Source organism: Neoarius graeffei, chromosome 28 (genome assembly GCF_027579695.1).
Source record: "Neoarius graeffei isolate fNeoGra1 chromosome 28, fNeoGra1.pri, whole genome shotgun sequence".
Classification (NCBI taxonomy): domain Eukaryota; kingdom Metazoa; phylum Chordata; class Actinopteri; order Siluriformes; family Ariidae; genus Neoarius; species Neoarius graeffei.
Window position 1 is genome coordinate 22,922,191 of NC_083596.1, and position 20,886 is coordinate 22,943,076.

Genomic DNA, 20,886 nt, shown 5'->3' on the forward strand with positions numbered 1-20,886 from the left:
TGTTCTCCCCGTGTCCGTGTGGGTTTCCTCCGGGTGCTCCGGTTTCCCCCACAGTCCAAAGACATGCAGGTTAGGTTAATTGGTGACTCTAAATTGACCGTAGGTGTGAATGTGAATGGTTGTCTGTGTCTATGTGTCAGCCCTGTGATGACCTGGCGACTTGTCCAGGGTGTACCCCGCCTTTCACCCGTAGTCAGCTGGGATAGGCTCCAGCTTGCCTGCGACCCTGTAGAAGGATAAAGCGGCTAGAGATAATGAGATGAGATGTTCAGTCCAATTCCACCCTCCAATAGACTTCACCCCACATCACTCTGGCTTCACAAATCTCCTGGTGACAAAACATGTATTTTATTTTTTTAAACATTGTTAATATCTTTTAAGCAGATAAGTCGCAAAATAATATGAAACAATTTACAGAGATAATCCTTTGCAGCAAAATATAATAATCTTCTGGAACCCATCCTTGGAATGCATAAGAATCAAAAGTAATAATTTAATTACACAGAACACAACTTGCAGTATACTTGTGTGTACTCGTTTCAAGTAAAGAAGTTACCTGTAAGGAGTGAATTGTGTCTTCATGCATGCATGAGCTGGCGTATGGAGAAGAGCTACATGACTCAAGGTCAGAAGCTGCACTTTAATGGCTGTGAGTAACGATATTAGCTTAAACAGCATGTCATTGAATATGAAAATATATATATGGCTTACACGCAGCAGTTGAACTGAGCTCACATGGTTATTAATGACACCATCATCCATCTGCCATCATTTGTTTACTAAATTATTACTCATCTGTAATTAGGCTTCCTATCTGTGGTTTTATGTTTTAGTTCATCAGCCTCATTTTTTCACTTCCCAGACAAAACATTCAATAACATTTGTTTCAGTTTGTTTTCTTGCTTCTGTAGTTTGATATTCAGCTCGGCTATAAACCTAGTGACAATGAAATTGTTTATTTAAATTATAAACAGCAACCAAACAGATCAAGCTTTATTTAAGACAAAGTTCTGTTTCACTACTGTTTCGAACTCACACATGTCAACTTTTCCTGCTTTCTCTTGGTTGAATCCTCTTTGCTTTTGCACTTTTAGGAATGTTTGTTAACTTAAGCAAAGGGAATTATGTGACCACTTGGAAAAACACATGGTTCAACATTAACAGCTTAACAAAAAAAAGGTGAGTAAAGAGTTTTATAAATCTACACAAGACTATAGAGCAGGGATCATCGACTGGCAGACCACGGTTTAGACGCACACCCAATAAAGTATTTTTGCAGTCCAAACTGAGTACTTGCAGAACAGATAAACTTTGCGTCTTGCAAAAGTATTCATCCTCCTTGATGTTCGTCCTGTTTTGTTGCATTACAAGTTGTAATTAAAATGGATTTTTGGAGTGTTAGCACCATTTGATTTACACAACATGCCTACCACTTTAAAGGTGAAAATAGTTTTATCATGACACAAACAATAAGATGGAAAAACAGAAATCTGGAGTGTGCGTAGGTATTCATCCCCTTTCGTATGAAACCCCTAAATAAGAGCTGGTCCAACCAATTCACTTCATAAGTCATGCAATTAGTTGATTAAGATCCACCTGTGTGCAATCAAAGTGCCACATGATCTGTCACATGATGTCTGTATAAATCAACCTGTTCTGGAAGGACCCTGACTCTGCAACACTACTAAGCAAGCAACATGAAAACCAAGGAGCCTTCAGACAGGTCAGAGACAAAGTTGTGAAGAAGTATAGATCAGGGTTGGGTTATACCGGTAAATAAATATCCCAAACTTTTAATATCCCAGGGAGCACCATTAAATCCATTATAGCAAAATGGAAAGAATATGGCACCACTACAAACCTGACAAGAGAAGGCTGCCCACCAAAACTCACAGACCGGGAAAGGAAGGCATTAATCAGAGATGCAACAAAAACACCAAAGATAACAGTGAAGGAGTTGCAAAGATCCACAGCAGAGATGGGAGTATCTGTCCATAGGACCACTTTAAGCCGTACACTCCACAGAGCGGGGCTTTATGGAAGATTGGCCAGAAAAAAAAATTGCTTAAGAAACACGGAGTTTGCCCAGCAGCATGTGGCAGACTCCCCAAACACATGGAAGAAGATTCTCTGGTCAAATGAGACTAAAATTGATCTTTTTGACCATCATGGGAAATGCCATGTGTGGCACAAACCCAACACCCTGAGAACACCATTCCTACAGTGAAGCATGGTGGTGGCAGCATCATGCTGTGGGGATGTTTTTTATCTGCAGGGACAGGAAATCTGGTCAGGACTGAAGGAAAGATGGATGGCACTAAATCCAGGGCAATTCTGAAGGAAAACCTGTTTGAGTCGGCCAGAGGTTTGAGACTGGGACGAAGGTTCACATTCCAGCAGGACAATGACCCTAAACATACTGTTAAAGTTACACTGGAGTGGTTTAAAGGGAAACATTTAAATGTCTTGGAATTGCCTAGTCAAATCCCAGACCTCAATCCAATTAAGAATCTGTGGCATAACTTGAAGATTGCTGTACACCAACGCAACCCATCTAATTTGGAGTTGGAGTAGTTTTGCCTTGAGGAATGGGCAAAAATCCCAGTGGCTAGATGTGCTAAACTAATAGACATACCCCAAGAGACTTGCAGCTGTAATTGCAGCAAAAGGTGGCTCTACAAAAGTATTGACTTTGGTGTGGGGGTGAATACCTATGCACATTCCAGATTTCTTTTTTCCATCTTAATTATTGCTTGTGTCACAATAAAACAACAATTTTCACCTTTAAAGTGGTAGGCATGTTGTGTAAATTAAATGGTGCTAAACCCCCCAAAATCCATTTTAATTCCTGCTTGTAATGTGACAAAACATGAAAAACATGAAGGGGGATGAGTACTTTTGCAAGACGCTGTAGTTATCGATACAATTCAGCCACTTTATTTTTCTAAACATGAAACAGCATGGCTTCCATAGCAGATCCTGTGTTGCAGCCAATCACATCGACTTATGTAAATTATTTAGCTGATGGTAGCTCATCAGACCAGAAACGAGCTCCTGGACTATGGCTAGTTAGTCCAGTTAGGGATGAGTCTTCACAGAGGATAATTTTATACTGTTTACTATCTTTGGTCTGACTAGATAATTGTTTATTAGATATGGTTTAAAAAATAAAAATACATGACAAAAGTTGAGTTGCACTAGTCAGAAGTGGTATTGTGAAATCATACAAAGCATAAGCACTTCAAATTGTCTTGTATAAACTTGTAAGCATTAAATAGTAAATGTTACCATTTTGTCGTCATAGTTATCTTTCTAAGCAAAAAACTTTTGGTAATTCAACCCGTACAAATTTTAGTTGAATACCCCGCTATATAATATTTGTATTCTTTGTTTTAAATGTAACATTGAATAGTTGCTTTCAGATTGAAATATATGAAGCACACTTATTTGTACATCACCGCTGACAACTTCGTAATTTTATACTGTAGGCTAATTGCACATAGGCTAATTAGCAACCCAAATTTATTCTGTATGCAAAATAAATGAAACCTGCGAAGACGTTCATGGAAAAACAGAGCGTGAGCTGCCACCTGTGAGACGTGGATGATTTATGAAGGAAAGTCGACAAGTGTGCGTCAAAACAGCAGTAAAACCCAGGCTACTTCTCAGAATCTTAGTAATCTCCGAGTCATCCTCTCTCACCATCAAGTGCATGGTGGATTTATTAGTATTAAGGATCTATTAGCATTTCCTCCAATGATTTTTTTTAAACCTACAGCGATATGTGAATGCAGCCATTTTGGAAGAACGATCGCTATATAATTTGGCATTTTATGTTTGAGTGGCATTTTCATGTCAGGTAGAGTAATATCTTTCTCTCTCTCACACACACACACACACACACACACACACACACACACACACACACACACAGGACACTTTTTTTTTTAAAGAAAATGCTAATAGACACTTCAATTCACCATGACTGTAAGCAGGAAGTTTAAAAACTTTAAAAAGTGTGAATGTAAATCAGTTCCTCGCTGTATAACTGGGAAAAAGTCAACATCATTTAGAAGACATTACATTATTTCAAAGACCAAAAAAATTAGTTTGAGGCTCATGTCACAACTGAGGGACCGTTAATAACATAACGCAACATAACCCTAAGGTAGAAATGCATGCCTCTGATTTATAAAAAAAAAAAAATTGTTTGACAAATTATGCAGAACCATCAAGGAAAATGAAACCATACTTCGTACAAGATTGAACAGATTCACAAAACTTGTGTTAAAAAAAAAAAAAATCATAAGATGCGATAATAGAACATATAGACTTGGCATATGGTGTAACCTGAAGTTAGTACACAAATGGATCAGGAAAAAAGTGTCAGTCATGAAGATTCGTGTATCTAGCACAAATAAGGAGGGGTGTGTGTGTTGGGGGGGGGGGGGTGTCGGGGTCAGATGACTGCATGTTTTAAATTTGCTACAGTTTGATTCCTCTGCTTGCAAAACAGAGATAAAAGAAAAGAAAAAAAAAAAACTTTATATGAAGCACCAGAAATATTCTTAGCGGTTATGCTATGAATAGATAAATAAATGCAATGATATTCTTGTCATTTGAGAACGAAAAGCATGAAATAGTTTGATGTGTGCTACTATGTACATACGTGTACTTGTGTATGGACTACTTTCCAAAGTTCCTATCCAAAAAGGAAAGCTTCCTGATTAACCTGTTGCTTGTAAAGGGCTTATTAAGCATTAACATACCTTTTTTTTTTTTTTGGGGGGGGGGGGGGGGGGGGGGTCTGAGTCTTATCAAGAATTGCTTTCAGCATTTTAATAGAACTTCAAATTATGTTTTGCAGACAAAATTACATTATTATTATTACTACTACTTGACCCGAATGCTGCAAGTGTGAAAGTATAAAACGCAGAGTGCAGCATTTGATCCGAGATCAGTTATTTAAAAAAAAAGAAAAAAAAATTACTGTGTTCTGAGCAGGGCTTCGAACCAGAATTTTTTTCCTATTGGTTCGTTCTGAACAGAAACGGAATTTTAACGTTTCCGGTTTTGGGTTCCACCATTAAATAGACGTTCCCGAACCGGTTAGAACAAAAAAAAAATTTTGTTCCCGGAACGGTTAATTACGTTCCCTGTCAGCTGTTTAACAAATGGCTATAAAATTATGTCTCTGTCTCATCCAGCTTAAGCCAAATGTAGGCTAATTCTATTACAACCTTCATTAAATAAGACAACAAATAATTCAAAATAATTATTTCAAATGTTGGCGATTTGGATTCTCAGTACGTCTTCCCATCTACACAAACAGAAAAAGTGCCAAAAATGAAAGACAATTCGTTTAGTGTGTTACCAAAGGCTAGTCAGGCCCTATGCATTGACAGGCTAACAGAGGTTAACGTCATTTAATGTTCGCGAGCCTCTCATTAACGTGGACAAATATATTGATATCGTGTTTGAAATTGACGTTTTTGAATAACGATAGACTGCAATATTTACCTCTTATTTAAGATGTGGAGGCGTGATAGTAGTCCACCCTCCCGCTCTCTCCATTCAGTCAGCGAACGTCACACAGGAAGTGAACCCCAGCGGGTCATAGATACTTGCGCAGGAGAAGAATGACTTTATTTGTAGGCTACGGAAACTTTGAGGAACAAAATAAAAACCGGTATTAACCGGTTACCATTATTTTTAATAAGCGTTTCTGTTCCGAAACATAAAAAATAATAAAGTTTCTTGTTTCGTTTCTGTTCCATGTGAAATAGAAAAAGTTCCCGGTTTACGTTTTCGTTCCTTGAACCGGTTCAAAGCCCTGGTTCTGAGTGTATCGACAGCATGTGACTATTCGACTGTTTCGTACACACTATATGGCCAAAAGTATTCAGACACCTGGCCATCACACCCATTTGTGCTTGTTGCAACCTTTTGCAGATTTAGTGCCGCTTTACTGTTCTAGTAATCTCCACTCTCCTGGGAAGGCTTTCCACTAGATTTTGGAGCATGGCTGTAGGGATGTGTGTTCATTCATTCAACCACAAGAGCATTCGTGAGATCAGACACTGATGTTTGGTGAGGAGGCCTGGGGTGCAATCAGCTTTTCAATTCATCCCAAAAAGGTGTTTGGTGGGGTTGAGGTCAGGGCTCTGTGAAGGACACGAGTTCTTCCACAGTAACTTTGGCAAACCATGTCTTCATGGAGCATGCTTTGTGCACAGGGGCATTGTCATGCTGGAACTGGTTTGCTTCTGTTAGTTCCAATGAAGGGAAATGTTCAAGCCACAGCATTCAAAGACTTTCTATACAATTGTGTGCTTCCAACTTTGTAGCAACAGTTTGGGGAAGAAGCACATATGGGTGTGATGGTCAGGTGTCCACATACTATTGGTCATGGAGTGGATTACTTTATATACTGAAGTAAAATGGTGTGTGTGTGTGAGAACAGGTTTTTTTTTTTTTTTTTTATGATGAATTCCCAAACACTTTCAATATAATTGCTGATTAATTCAAAACGTTGCTTGATGGTCGACTCAGACTTTTTAACCCAACTGTTTAAACCAGGGGATCGCAAAATGGGGTCCGGGGTCCATGATTTCTTTTATTTTTATGGGACATCACAACCCATTATTATCAAAAGTTATTATATTTGAGTTCTGTTTGACTGGTCATTTGAATCGAACAGGTTTAAGTGCAAACACAGCTCACAAACAAGTCCGTCTAGAAATAATGCCAACTTGGACAGGACGTAGGTTGACGTTTCAGGAACAGGAAGCTCCAAGGCATCAATAAATAGGCCAAATATTATGCACATTTTTAAATAATTAACCTTCTTTGAGGAGTTGGTTCAAAGTTCAGAGGAAGCATGAAATGCATTTTATAATTAAAGAGGAACCCGGTTGCCAAAAAGTTTGAGAACCCCTGCTTTATTAATATTTAACATGCAACAGTGATGAAGTGCTAAAATAAGCCCAATACCAACATCATCCTGAGGCGAACTCGGTGTCCGAGACAACATGTCAACTCCTTTCCAACTCTTCTGCTCCTTTCTGATTGTCATGCTTGAGTTTCGTCTCTTGTGCTTGATTCCTGTTGACAAGACATTTGAAAAGTAGCCTGGAAGCTTGGTGCAAAACGCTGAACATGTTCGCTTTTCTCACAGTGTGTTTGGTGACGCCCATGATCCCTTTGCTGCATCAGTTTTACGAGGGTGAGCGAGGTGGTTTAGGAGGGTGGCCATCTTGGAAGCGTTGGTTGATGTACTTTCAATGCAGCGAGCATGAAACTCTTGCTGAAATGGGAAACCCGTGGAAGTCCATCAGCTACTTTATGCATATAGCAGCCTTGAACTTTCTCACGAATCCATGACAGTCAAGCAGTAAACATACCCTGTAATAAGGGCATGACATAAATGCATGAGCAAAGTTATGAACACAGACAGACATCAGTGCTGCAACACACAGAGACGGACAGAACCAGAATGGAACAGTGCAGCAGAAAGGCTGCTGTATGGAAGCCTGTGTTTGCTCTGTCAGATCGAACGGTGTAGGAGCGCCACAGAATGGAAGAAGAGAGTGAATGACGGCGTGATTCTCAGCTGCCCTTGGCAAGAGGAGCTAAAAGGCAGGCTAACCGAAAGAAGGCCAAGCCTGTCAGTCCTGCAGCAGAGTCTCCCTCCAGTTGAAGCTGTGATTGGGACCATGAGTTAGGGGCAGGATGGGTGGGTCCACAAGTTGCCACATTCCCGTTTCACCCATCTCTTCACAGGCACAGAAACCCAAGTAAGGGATCTGGAGGAATGGAGAAACGTTAAGTGAGACTAAACAGATTAGATATTTTTACATATTATAATTCATAGTTAATTATTTGCATACCATTTATTGCCTAGAATACATTTTTGTCATACTGTTTCCCATTCATGGTTTCCATCAACACTTATTAGGCTTGACAGCGCACTGCTGAACCTCCTATAGACCCTTTTCAGTCACGTGACCTTCGTAAACGCGACCACCATTTTGGACATGTAGCAGACTTCGGCTCGAATTGGTTTGAATGCGAGGAAGGCGACAAACGGAGAACATACAAGAAAAAGGAGCGAGATGCAGAAAATACCTTCGCTATCCAGCGACGTAGGGCATTTACAGGGCGAGCAGAGGGAGAAATAACAACAGTAACGACACATTAGCAACGCCGTACAGAAATAACGGTTTATGGCACAGACCTTTTCGGTTCTCGCTCATCTAGCTGCTACAATGACTGCTTAGACTGCAACAATAATACCTAACACACATTTAAGTATCCGTCGTAAAGACGTGAAACTCATCGAGTGACGAGTGTGTTCATTGATAAGCTAACACAATCTAAAAGTAGACATACCATCACACTGCCCTGGCGCTGTGTACAGTTTACCTTCTACGGTTTGTGCACTCACTATTTTCCATTACTTTCTCCAACCGTTGTGACAGATTACAGGGAACGGCCTGGATTTAAGAGACAAATACATGTTCCTCTTGTTTTGAACACTTATTTGTAGGCAGTGCTTAATTTGTAAAGTGGGAGGTCCTGGAGCGCAGAGGATGAGCAGCTCCGGTGCGGAAAAAAAGAGGGGGGGAGGGGGCGCGGCGCTGCGCTTCTGGGCATGTTTTGTAATAACACTGCAAATTAAGTTCATCTGCAGATATTTTGTGGATGTCGTTTCATGAGAGAAATCACCAACAAGACAGATATCAAAATCAGACATTAACACTAAATAAACTTGCATTTTTTTATTTAATTATTTGGGTTTTTTTTTTGTTACATAGTCAAAAGAGGTGTCGGATCACCGGATCCAGTGTAAATAGCTGCCGGAGCCAACGCCCGAGGTTCCAGAGCACGCTCCGGCTTGCTCCCCCTCAAATTAAGCGCTGTTTGTAGGACACTGCCTCTGATCTGTCCTACAGTCTACCAACAGCAAAGGAACACAACGCTAGCTAATGTCGTTAGCTAATAGCTACTACAGAAGAACAAAGAGGTTACAATGGGTTATTTTAGCCTATTTGGTTACACACTCGCCGCCACAGAATGTTAACAGCAATGTAATGCCTTTTCTGGCTAATTTTATTCGTCTTACCTCCAACAAAGTGGTCACTACACAAGCGCTGATATGCCGAGGGCTGACAATCTTTCCTGTTTATGGCCGCTATCCATCTTCTCCGTCGGGATCCGATAAAATGATAAACCTTGCCTTGTTTGTTGATGGTTACTACATCCAGGTGCACAACAATATAGTGGCATGATGGAAGTCTTGCTGAAAATAAACACTTTCTTTGCTGCCGTTCCTCAATGCTGGCTGTGGTAAACTACTGGTAGTACATGTCCAAAACGGCGGCCGCGTTTGTCGTGACGTCACGTGAAAAGGGTCTATACTGTACATTTGTATGGGAGAAGAGCAAGTTTTCGTTTGGCTTTTAAAAGACATTTAACCCGAAGCTCAGCAGATTTAGAATGAGTAGGTCATGTATTTAGATACATACTGTATATTCACGAGTTTTTAAATCACACAAGCATGATAAACATATTGACAAACTTTATACTTTCCTATGTGCCCACTGCCAAATATTATTATAGTTTTTAAATTACCTAAATTAGATGAAACATAAAACTTGTCACCTTACTCAGTCACACCGGGGTCGGAGCGCTGAGAGCCCACTTACACATTCATAAGACTATTCACATGGTAACGGCATGATAATCACTTTCACTCTTTGGGTTTCGATTGGTTTCTCTTTCATGGTGGGAATGCCCACCGTAAACAGGATAAAATCTGTCCGCCATAGTTTAAGCTACAGTGGTGCTTGAAAGTTTGTGAACCCTTTAGAATTTTCTATATTTCTGCATAAATATGACCAAAAACACCATCATATTTTCACACAAGTCCTAAAAGTAGATAAAGAAAACCCAGTTAAACAAATGAGACAAAAATATTATACTTGGTCATTTATTTATTGAGGAAAATGATCCAATATTACATATCTGTGAGTGGTAAAAGTATGTGAACCTCTAGGATTAGCAGTTAATTTGAAGGTGAAATTAGAGTCAGGTGTTTTCAATCAATGGGATGACAATCAGGTGTGAGTGGGCACCCTGTTTTATTTAAAGAACAAGGATCTATCAAAGTCTGATCTTCACAACACATGTTTGTGGAAGTGCATCATGGCACGAACAAAGGAGATTTCTGAGGACCTCAGAAAACGCGTTGTTGATGCTCATCAGGCTGGAAAAGGTTACAAAACCATCTCTAAAGAGTTTGGACTCCACCAATCCACAGTCAGACAGATTGTGTACAAATGGAGGAAATTCCACACCATTGTTACCCTCCCCAGGAGTGGTCAACCAACAAAGATCACTCCAAGAGCAAGGCATGTAATAGTCGGCGAGGTCACAAAGGACCTCAGGGTAACTTCTAAGCAACTGAAGGCCTCTCTCACGTTGGCTAATATTAATGTTCATGAGTCCACCATCAGGAGAACACTGAGCAACAATGGTGTGCATGGCAGGGTTGCAAGGAGAAAGCCACTGCTCTCCAAAAAGAACATTGCTGCTCGTCTGCAGTTTGCTCAAGCTCATGTGGACAAGCCAGAAGGCTATTGGAAAAATGTTTTGTGGACGGATGAGACCAAAATAGAAGTTTTGGTTTCAATAAGAAGCATTATGTTTGGAGAAAGGAAAACACTGCATTCCAGCATAAGAACCTTATCCCATCTGTGAAACATGGTGGTGGTAGTATCATGGTTTGGGCCTGTTTTGCTGCATCTGGGCCAGGACGGCTTGCCATCATTGATGGAACAATGAATTGTGAATTATACCAGCGAATTCTAAAGGAAAATGTCAGGACATCTGTCCATGAACTGAATCTCAAGAGAAGGTGGGTCATGCAGCAAGACAACAACCCTAAGCACACAAGTCATTCTACCAAAGAATGGTTAAAGAAGAATAAAGTTAATGTTTTGGAATGGCCAAGTCAAAGTCCTGACCTTAATCCAATGGAAATGTTGTGGAAGGACCTGAAGCGAGCAGGTCATGTGAGGAAACCCACCAAGATCCCAGAGTTGAAGCTGTTCTGTACGGAGGAACGGGCTAATGTTCCTCCAAGCCAGTGTACAGGACTGATCAACAGTTACCGCAAACGTTTAGTTGCAGTTATTGCTGCACAAGGGGGTCACACCAGATACTGAAAGCAAAGGTTCACATACTTTTGCCACTCACAGATATGTAATATTGGATCATTTTCCTCAATAAATAAATGACCAAGTATAATATTTTTGTCTCATTTGCTTAACTGGGTTCTCTTTATCTACTTTTAGGACTTGTGTGAAAATCTGATGTTGTTTTAGGTCATATTTATGCAGAAATAGAGAAAATTCTAAAGGGTTCACAAACTTTCAAGCACCACTGTATTTGGAGGTAAAACTTCTTGTGAGATGGCATGCGGATTTTATGCGCATCGGATGATTCAGGCCAGTGATTCAATTCAATCTTGGGAACTGTGACACTGATGAGGAGCGCTGCCTTTGTTTTATACTTCAACTAGATTCAGCCAAAGATCAGCTCGAGTAAGTGTAAATATTTCTACTATTTCTGATGAGCAGATTGGTTGATATGCGTGCACTATAGTGTATACACAGAAAAAAATGACTGATCAATTTTTCCAGAATTAAAAGTATTTCTCAAAAATAGCTAATTTCGCTCTATTTTGAGTTTAGAGTGTAAAATTTGGAGTGGGAGCAAGATTAGAGAGTAATTGTGTAACAGAGTTGGTTGTGGCACTGAACTGAGTAAAATTGTACAAGAATTAATTTCAAGACACTGAAGAGTAAAACTTAAAAAAAAAAAAAAAAAAACATAAATGAAGCTGTTGTAAAAAGCAGTTTTAGAAGGGTGCTGGAATGTGTGAAAAACATGACCTTACCCATTGTGACAAACCGTTTTGGTCACTTGACCTGATTGGATTAAGAGATAGCAGTAGGAGGAGTTTTCACTCTTCTCATTGAATGGAATGGAAATTTTTACCCTTCTCATTGAATACCCCTCCCACTGCCAACCCTTTATTCCAATACAATAGGACACATTTTTTGATGGCCAGTTAATTGTCCAAATTATCAGAGTTTTTGTGCTTGATCCATTCCTAAGACTGAACAGAATCACCTCAAGTGACCAAAATGGTTCATCACAATGGGTAAGGTCATGTTTTTTCACACATTCCAACACCGTTCTAAAACTTTTTACAACAGCTTAATTTATGTTATTTATTTAAGTACGATCATGACATATATGCTACATAGATACATAAGTAGCTGTACTTGTACTGAATACAAAAATCATGACTTTGAAAATACCGCTTAGATTTGTTGAAATTGATAAAATCAGAGTATGCCAAAATCATTAGAGTGCCAGAAAATACCCTCAGACCCCAGAGAGTTAAAAGTGTTCAATCTACATAAAACTACCGTCAATTCAAGAATAAAAAACATTTACGGAATATATTGTTAATTTTGTGCGGCATTGTGATTTAGCTTTTACTTTAAGCGTTTAACGTTGTGTAATGCAATACACTAAACTCACAGGTGCCACCATCTTGGGCTTTTTTTTTGTGATATTCGTGACCGATACATGTGTTTTGTTGTTGTTTCATTGTTGTTTCCAGCTCGCTCACTGTTGGTTCAATCAGTTTGAAACTCATAATTCCAACCTAGTGGTCAAATCTCTCATGTTGACTTGTTTTTCCAATAAAATCAGCTGAACACTTTGCTGTCTAGTGCCTGCGAAAGATCGGATCACTGAGGAAAATTTTGTATCCTTCCTAAAAATCAATGATTTTCCAAATATTTTTTAATGGAGAAAAAATGAGGGTGTATAAATATCAGTGATACTGTTTTGAAGAGAATTAACAAAGTTTGACCCTCTTATACACAGCGCATTCAAGCGCCACTGTTATTAGTCACGCTTGGTGTCCACCAGTGGCGAACTGTTACTATTAGAGCTGGGACTTGAGCTCAGCCAAAATGTAGCCAGACACACCAAAAAAGCAACAGGGCAAAGAATTTTGTAAGGGATTAATGGCAAGCTGCCAGGCTGCTAAGTTGTGTGTAGCTGTTGATGTTAAAAGTAACCAAGTAAATTACACAGGGAAATTAATACTCAAGTCTGAGTGAAAAATACTGTGGCGAGCAAGTGTGCATGGAAGAAGAGTCTGGAGACAGAAATCTTAGTTTCTCAGTCATTAGCCTGTGCTACTTGCTTTTGATAGCACTGGCTCGACCGCTTTATCAGCTTTCGCTAACACTACTGATGAACACTACACCGGTTGGAACGTGACTTCACTGCTGTGCTGATGGCGCAGACTCGCGGTTAAGCTCACGGCGGCCTTCGAGTAGGTCTAGGACGATACATTTTTAGTCTTTCCCACTATAAATCAATATCTGATTGGTTAATTAAGGTCACTTCCTACATAAACATACACTGCCATGGCCTTCTGTCCCAGCAATGAAGTCCTAATCAAGAAGTGAGCCAGCTCTAAACTCTTCTCTGCCTAGAAACAAAAAATCTCACTGGATACCTCTATTTTAATGTTTTCAGGACAGTAACCCTTTCATTTCTGAAACAAATTTGATAGAAAATGAGGCCAAATTAGAAGAGAATAATTATAATGAAATTACGAGAGAACGAAATAAATTAAATATAACATTTGAAATGCTGATATGTTTGGGCCTTCTCTGAAGACCTAGAAGGCCGTGACAGTTCCCCTCTGGTGTCCACAATTTAAAGTGAACATACCTGGTAAATTCTGGCTTCTATGTTTAAACACAAAGGATGGACCAATTTCAATGATGCATTACTTTTAAGCCTTCTAGGTGCATAATTGTGATCTACAAGAATAAGCCTTTATCTGTAATTCTTATCCTGATACTCATCTCATCTCATTATCTCTAGCCGCTTTATCCTTCTACAGGGTCGCAGGCAAGCTGGAGCCTATCCCAGCTGACTACGGGCGAAAGGCGGGGTACACCCTGGACAAGTCGCCAGGTCATCACAGGGCTAACACAGACAACCACTCACACTCACATTCACACCTACGGTCAATTTAGAGTCACCAGTTAACCTAACCTGCATGTCTTTGGACTGTGGGGGAAACCGGAGCACCCGGAGGAAACCCACGTGGACACGGGGAGAACATGCAAACTCCACACAGAAAGGCCCTCGCCGGCCACGGGGATCGAACCTGGACCTTCTTGCTGTGAGGCGACAGCGCTAACCACTACACCACCGTGCCGCCATCCTGATACTCAAAATACTAAAAATCTCTTTATTTTCGGCCTGTTACATTTCTGATTGAAGTTTTTCTCATGAATGGAAAATGATTGCTGGTTTGTGACTGGGGCAATGGACAGAAATGGAAATTTTATAAAACACTGGATTTTCAAAATGTTCATAACTTGTTTTTTTTTAAGACATACTGTATTTACAAAATTCAACAAGTTTTCAATTCAGATCTTCACGCTCTAATTTGATACATTACACAACACTATGACAACTACTTTAAAAAAAAATAGGTACCCTATGGGTCCATGTGGCTACTGCTTATAAATAAAATAGTTTTTTGATCCTATGTCCATCCAGTAAATATAGCGTATATACACGTTATCAGTTATACTCGCCTCATCTCTCGCAAGCATCACCGAGCTGTGAGCAGCGTCAGGGCTTGGAGTGTTTTGGTTACCAATTTTGTTGACTATGTTTTGTTCAAAATACAGTGCTGTGAAATCTATTTTCAAAATAGTAAGAAAGCACTTGTTCATGAATTGTCTTAGAAGCATTATTTAGTACTAATGAGCACATTTTGTTTCACAAGTGTAGTGTAAAAACTAAACTAAAATAAAAAGCGAATAGCAGAAGAAGTCTGATATCGGCTTCTCAATACATCTGCCAAAAAGCTCAAAAATCTTACAAAACCTTTCATTTGTCCTTTCAGAAGGACCAAACAAAAGCTGTGATAACCAAAAGGTAAATTTTCTTAAAATAAACATCACTTACTTGATATCGAATCAATAGCCTTGGTGAACCGCGAGGTGAATTTCGTTTATCTTTTTATCTGCCGATTATCTTCCGATACTACAAAGTTATAACGAGGTTTCTCTTTTTTCATTTCTGGTTCTGATTTAGTTCTGAAGTTTATCGAGTAGAAGAACGGGGAATCGAACTTGATCAGGATAAGTGCTGATTGGTTACGAAGTTTCGCTATTGTTACACGAAGTTTCGCTATTGTTACATTCTTACAACACGATGACAGTGGCTACTGCCTCGCTTTGCTTCTATAAAGCAGTAGCCACAAAAATAGCCCGTCATTGCTACTTTTATGAAACATTTTGAAATAATCCTATACAACATTCACAATTTTGACTAAAATAAGTAGCGTTGGATTGCAAAAGACGCATCTCGAGTTTAAAGCATCATTTTCATTTCCTCTGTTTGTACCGCCTCTACAAATGGTGCATCACTGCCCCCTAGTGGTTTAGTCCATAGTCCTAGACCAGGTGTTTGTATGTTGCTTGCAAAGCCAAAATAAAATGACTTGCAGCACACTTACTAATCATGATGTCTTAAAATCATAATAGATGCAAAAAAAAGCTTCATGCTTTCATACTTTAACTTTGCTAGTTTGATATCTATTACAGATCTGCTGATATTCTGTATCGGTCAGGTTTATATTAAAGGGGACAGATTATGAAAAACTAATTTGGTCAGTGACATATGATCAACATATGATTTTTTTTTTTTGGTGATACATCACCCCACCCCTTCATATTAGTATCTAAAGAATGCCTGTGGGATTTAATTAATAGACTAGGTTTACTAAGGGTGCACAGTGGTGCAGTGGTTAGCACTTTCGCTGGGTTCAAGCCCAGCAGCCGACGAGGGCCTTTCTGTGTGGAGTTTGCATGTTCTCCCCGTGTCTGTGTGTGTTTCCTCCAGGTGCTCCGGTTTCCCCCCACAGTCCAAAGACATGCAGGTTAGGTTAACTGGTGACTCTAAATTGGCCCTAGGTGTGAATGTGAATGGTTGTTTGTTTCTGTGTCAGCCCTGCGATGACCTGGTGACTTGTCCAGGGTTTTACCCCGCCTCTCACCCAGAGTCAGCTGGGATAAGTTCCAGCTCGCCCATGACCCTGTACAGGATAAGCGCTTACGGATAACAGATGGATGGTTTACTAAGGTGTAATTCAGTCTCTGTTATAGATAGACTTATAAGAAATAATTTATATTAAATATATATGTGAAAAATGAGACGTTTTAATGCTACGGGAGGCAACGGGTCACATTTCAATGCCAAAGTACACTTTAATTATAAAGCTACTTAAATTTTTTTTTTAATCATTACTTTATTATTACTTATTGCTTGTTACACTGTTATTGGTCCTGTCTTGCACTTTAATGTTTGTCTTGTTAATGTCAGTCCTATGTTTGTCTATGTCTTTACATGGGATAGAGAGAAACGTAATTTCAATTTCCTTGCATGACCTGTACACATGAAGAAACTGATAATAAAGCTGACTTGACTTGAGCAGTGGCCTACTTGTTCAGTTTATCCATTCAACCTTGAGTATGCTTTCAATGAGAGCGCAAATGAACCAAAACAGAATCAAAGTACACGTTTGAGAACTTGGGATGCAAATTGAGTGCAGGAAAAAGTCATTACATGCATGCATTAGGATTTTGGACCAAGGTAAATCAAAAGTTTCGGGGGGGGGGTTTCCTCCACGGATGTTTCACAACACTGTGTTACTATAATCAGATAAAATGTGTGATGTGTTTTTATTTAATATATTAGACGTAGAAAAGGAGTAAAACACTTTGGGACATACAGGTATAAGAAAATCCTCAATTACAGGGTGATTGTGCAACACACACGCCTCACACAACACTGCCATGGATTATTATATGGCCACTCATGTTTATTTCTTTACATATGCAACATTTCTATCTTGTTTAAACTTAATAAGCCTTTACGTTTTCTCCTGAGCAGATTTATTCTTACAAACTTGATTTCTTGGCAACAAGAAAAAAAAAAAAAAAAGAATGCTCTGAGAGGACAATATCCCCAGCTGGCAACTATGCCATAACTGGTAAAATGTGGCCGAATTGAACGAAATTGCAATATGCATATTACTGACATATAACAAAGAATCTTGCCAAGTTTCATGAAATTCTTCCAAAAATTGTGAGAGAAGTTGATTTCAGAAGGTGAGTACCCTACCCAGGACAGACATCGCCACAACATAATCCCCCTTCGGGCCTTTCAGCCAGTGGGGGATAAAAATTGTGAGTGAAGTTGATTTCAGAAAGCAAGCACACCTTGATGAAATCACCAAAGTACAAGTTTGTTAATAATTAAGGGCATAAGAACAAAGCCTTTTGTCAAGTCTGGTGAAATTCCTCGACAAATTGTGAGAGGAGTTGATTTCAGAAAAACATACACCCTCATGAAATTGTCAAAGTACAAGTTATTTAATCAAGGGTCAAAACTCTGGGAAAACTTTCACAAACGAAATTGAATCGCAGTATGCGTATTACTGTCATATAGCAAGGCCTTTTGCCAAGCTTCCAGAAATTCGTCCAAAAATTGTGAGGGGAGTTGATGTCAGAAGGCAAACACACCTTCATGAAATTGTCAAAGTACAAGATTGTTAATCAAGGGCTGTAACTCTGGTCAAATGCGACCGAATTGAACTAAATTGCAATGTGTGTACTACCAACATATAACAAGGCCTTTTACCAAGTTTGGTGAAATTCCTCTACAAATTGTGAGAGGAGTTGATTTCAGAAGGAAAACACGCTCTCATGAAATTGTCCAAGTATAAAATTTTGTTAAATCAAGGGCTGTAACTCTGGTAAAATATGACCCAATTTAACAAAATTGCAATATGAGTATTACCGACATATAACAAAGAATCCTGCCAAGTTTCGTGAAATTCCTCCAAAATTGTGAGAGGAGTTGATTTCAGAAGGTGAGCACCCTTCCTGGGATGGAAGGACAGAAAATCGCCATGACATAATCCCCTTCAGGCCTTTCGGCCAATGGGGGATAAAAAGTAAAGCAGTAGTGACTCAATTTGCTCCATATTAACTATAAACACTGCTAATTAATGCCTGTGTGTGAATTATGAGATTTCAAAGCCAGCAGTAGTCTGTCTCGGTCTCGCCACACTGGTCTGACGCACAAACATTTTAGTTTAAGACACAGATAGATGAAAGCAGCATTAGTCACAAATCAGTCTGACTGTAAGAGCAGTACGTCTCGTCTGTAAACATTAATTGGTCATGCTTCATTTAATTAATGAAAAACCTTCTTTGAAACGACAAGCAAAAACAGAAAATTTGTTTAAAAAAAAAAAGTTAAGAAATGTAACAGACCTTTCGGACCACTTGAACAAAGTCTTTCGAATTCTGTGGGCTGAGGCCTTGCATCTGGCGTGTACAGGCCTCTAAAGACGAAGCGTGGGCTACTATCAGCACTGTGTTTCCTGTTCACAAAACCACATGGAAAACATAAATCAGGAAAACACACCCACTTAAGCAGTTCAAAGCAGGTCATTAGAGAATATACTTGACACACTAATGTTACTTTAGCTTTTATACTTTGGCCTGTAATACATTAGGACACAACAGGAAATATTTCCTGAATGGAGGATGTAATGTCAGTATGGTTTTGACTTTGACTACATCACTTTACAAAAGAACACAATGAGAATATTGTCTGTATCCAAGCCAGAAAAGACCAACAGTGCTCCTTACCCAGGGCTTTACACTCGGTTAGGATTTCCCGTGTCACTTGGAAACTGCGGGTGATGTAAGAGTCGTACGACTCCGACACAATTAGCTTGCTGATGGGAATATGAGGTCTAGGCACAAGAGAAGGCACAGTATTGATCCAGACTTTAAATAAATAAAATACACACACACACACACACACACTCATTTAATCACAATTACCCTCCACTTCTCAGTCATAACACTCTTCATTACTCTGGGCCACATTAAATATTTAGACATGAGAGTATAGCTGGGTTTTTTTTTTTTGTTCGTTTTTGTTTTTTTAATAACATACTATTTTTCATCTTATTATTTTTTGCATCATTGAAAGGGTCATTCTCCTCAGAACGTGCAGTTTGTGTCCCAGCTGTTTTTTTATTAAATGAAGAGATTTCCTAATAAATGTGTGTGAAAATAAAGACAATTATGAAATTCCCCCTTGATAAGTGTTAGCTCTCGGACCCAGATTGAAAATTTTTTTAAATCCCCTCAGAGTAGTCTCACCAGCCTATTTTGGCTGTCCCCAGTCTTGGCTCCTGTCAAAAATCTTAGGATTTTTACAACCCCGATTCCAAAAAAGTTGGGACAAAGTACAAATTGTAAATAAAAACAGAATGCAATAATTTACAAATCTCAAAAACTGATATTGTATTCACAATAGAACATAGACAACATATCAAATGTTGAAAGTGAGACATTTTGAAATTTCATGCCAAATATTGGCTCATTTGAAATTTCATGACAGCAACACATCTCAAAAAAGTTGGGACAGGGGCAATAAGAGGCTGGACAAGTTAAAAGGTACAAAAAAGGAACAGCTGGAGGAGCAAATTGCAATGCATTAGGCCAATTGGCAATAGGTCATTAACATGACTGGGTATAAAAAGAGCATCTTGGAGTGGCAGCGGCTCTCAGAAGTAAAGATGGGAAGAGGATCACCAATCCCCCTAATTCTGCGCCGACAAATAGTGGAGCAATATCAGAAAGGAGTTTGACAGTGTAAAATTGCAAAGAGTTTGAACATATCATCTACAGTGCATATCATCATCAAAAGAGAATGAGATTTATTTATTGAGGAAAATGATCCAATATTACATATCTGTGAGTGGCAAAAGTATGCGAACCTTTGCTTTCAGTATCTGGTGTGACCCCCTTGTGCAGCAATAACTGCAACTAAATGTTTCCGGTAACTGTTGATCAGTCCTGCACACCGGCTTGGAGGAATTTTAGCCCATTCCTCCGTACAGAACAGCTTCAACTCTGGGATGTTGGTGGGTTTCCTCACATGAACTGCTCACTTCAGGTCCTTCCATAACATTTCGATTGGATTAAGGTCAGGACTTTGACTTGGCCATTCCAAAACATTAACTTTATTCTGCTTTAACCATTCTTTGGTAGAATGATTTGTGTGCTTAGGGTCGTTGTCTTGCTGCATGACCCACCTTCTCTTGAGATTCAGTTCATGAACAGATGTCCCGACATTTTCCTTTAGAATTCGCTGGTATAATTCAGAATTCATTGTTCCATCAACGATGGCAAGCCGTCCTGGCCCAGATGCAGCAAAACAGGCTCAAACCATGATACTACCACCACCATGTTTCACAGATGGAATAAGGTTCTTATGCTGGAATGCAGTGTTTTCCTTTCTCCAAACATAACGCTTCTCATTTAAATAAAAAAAAAAAAATTAATTTTGGTCTCATCCATCCACAAAACATTTTTCCAATAGCCTTCTGGCTTGTCCACGTGATCTTTAGCAAACTGCAGATGAGCAGCAATGTTCTTTTTGGAGAGCAGTGGCTTGCTCCTTGCAACCCTGCCATGCACACCATTGTTGTTCAGTGTTCTCCTGATGGTGGACTCATGAACATTAACATTAGCCAATGTGAGAGAGGCCTTCAGTTGCTTAGAAGTTACCCTGGGGTCCTTTGTGACCTTGCCGACTATTACACGCCTTGCTCTTGGAGTGATTATTGTTGGTCGACCACTCCTGGGGAGGGTAACAATGGTGTGGAATTTCCTCCAT

At 39.4% G+C, this 20,886-nt stretch overlaps 1 protein-coding gene across 1 annotated transcript in view; it reads right to left on the reverse strand.

Moving 5' to 3' along the window:
- Positions 1-6,922: 6,922 nt before the first annotated feature.
- ubash3ba (ubiquitin associated and SH3 domain containing Ba) overlaps positions 6,923-20,886 on the reverse strand; it is a 145,582-nt gene continuing 131,618 nt past the window's right edge. The window contains exons 12-14 of the mRNA XM_060913323.1: positions 18,843-18,949; positions 18,462-18,571; positions 6,923-7,805 (exon numbers count right to left, since the gene is read on the reverse strand). Of these exons, the coding sequence (XP_060769306.1) occupies positions 7,668-7,805; positions 18,462-18,571; positions 18,843-18,949 (355 nt within the window). The 3' untranslated portion in view covers positions 6,923-7,667. The remainder of the gene's footprint in view (positions 7,806-18,461; positions 18,572-18,842; positions 18,950-20,886) is intronic.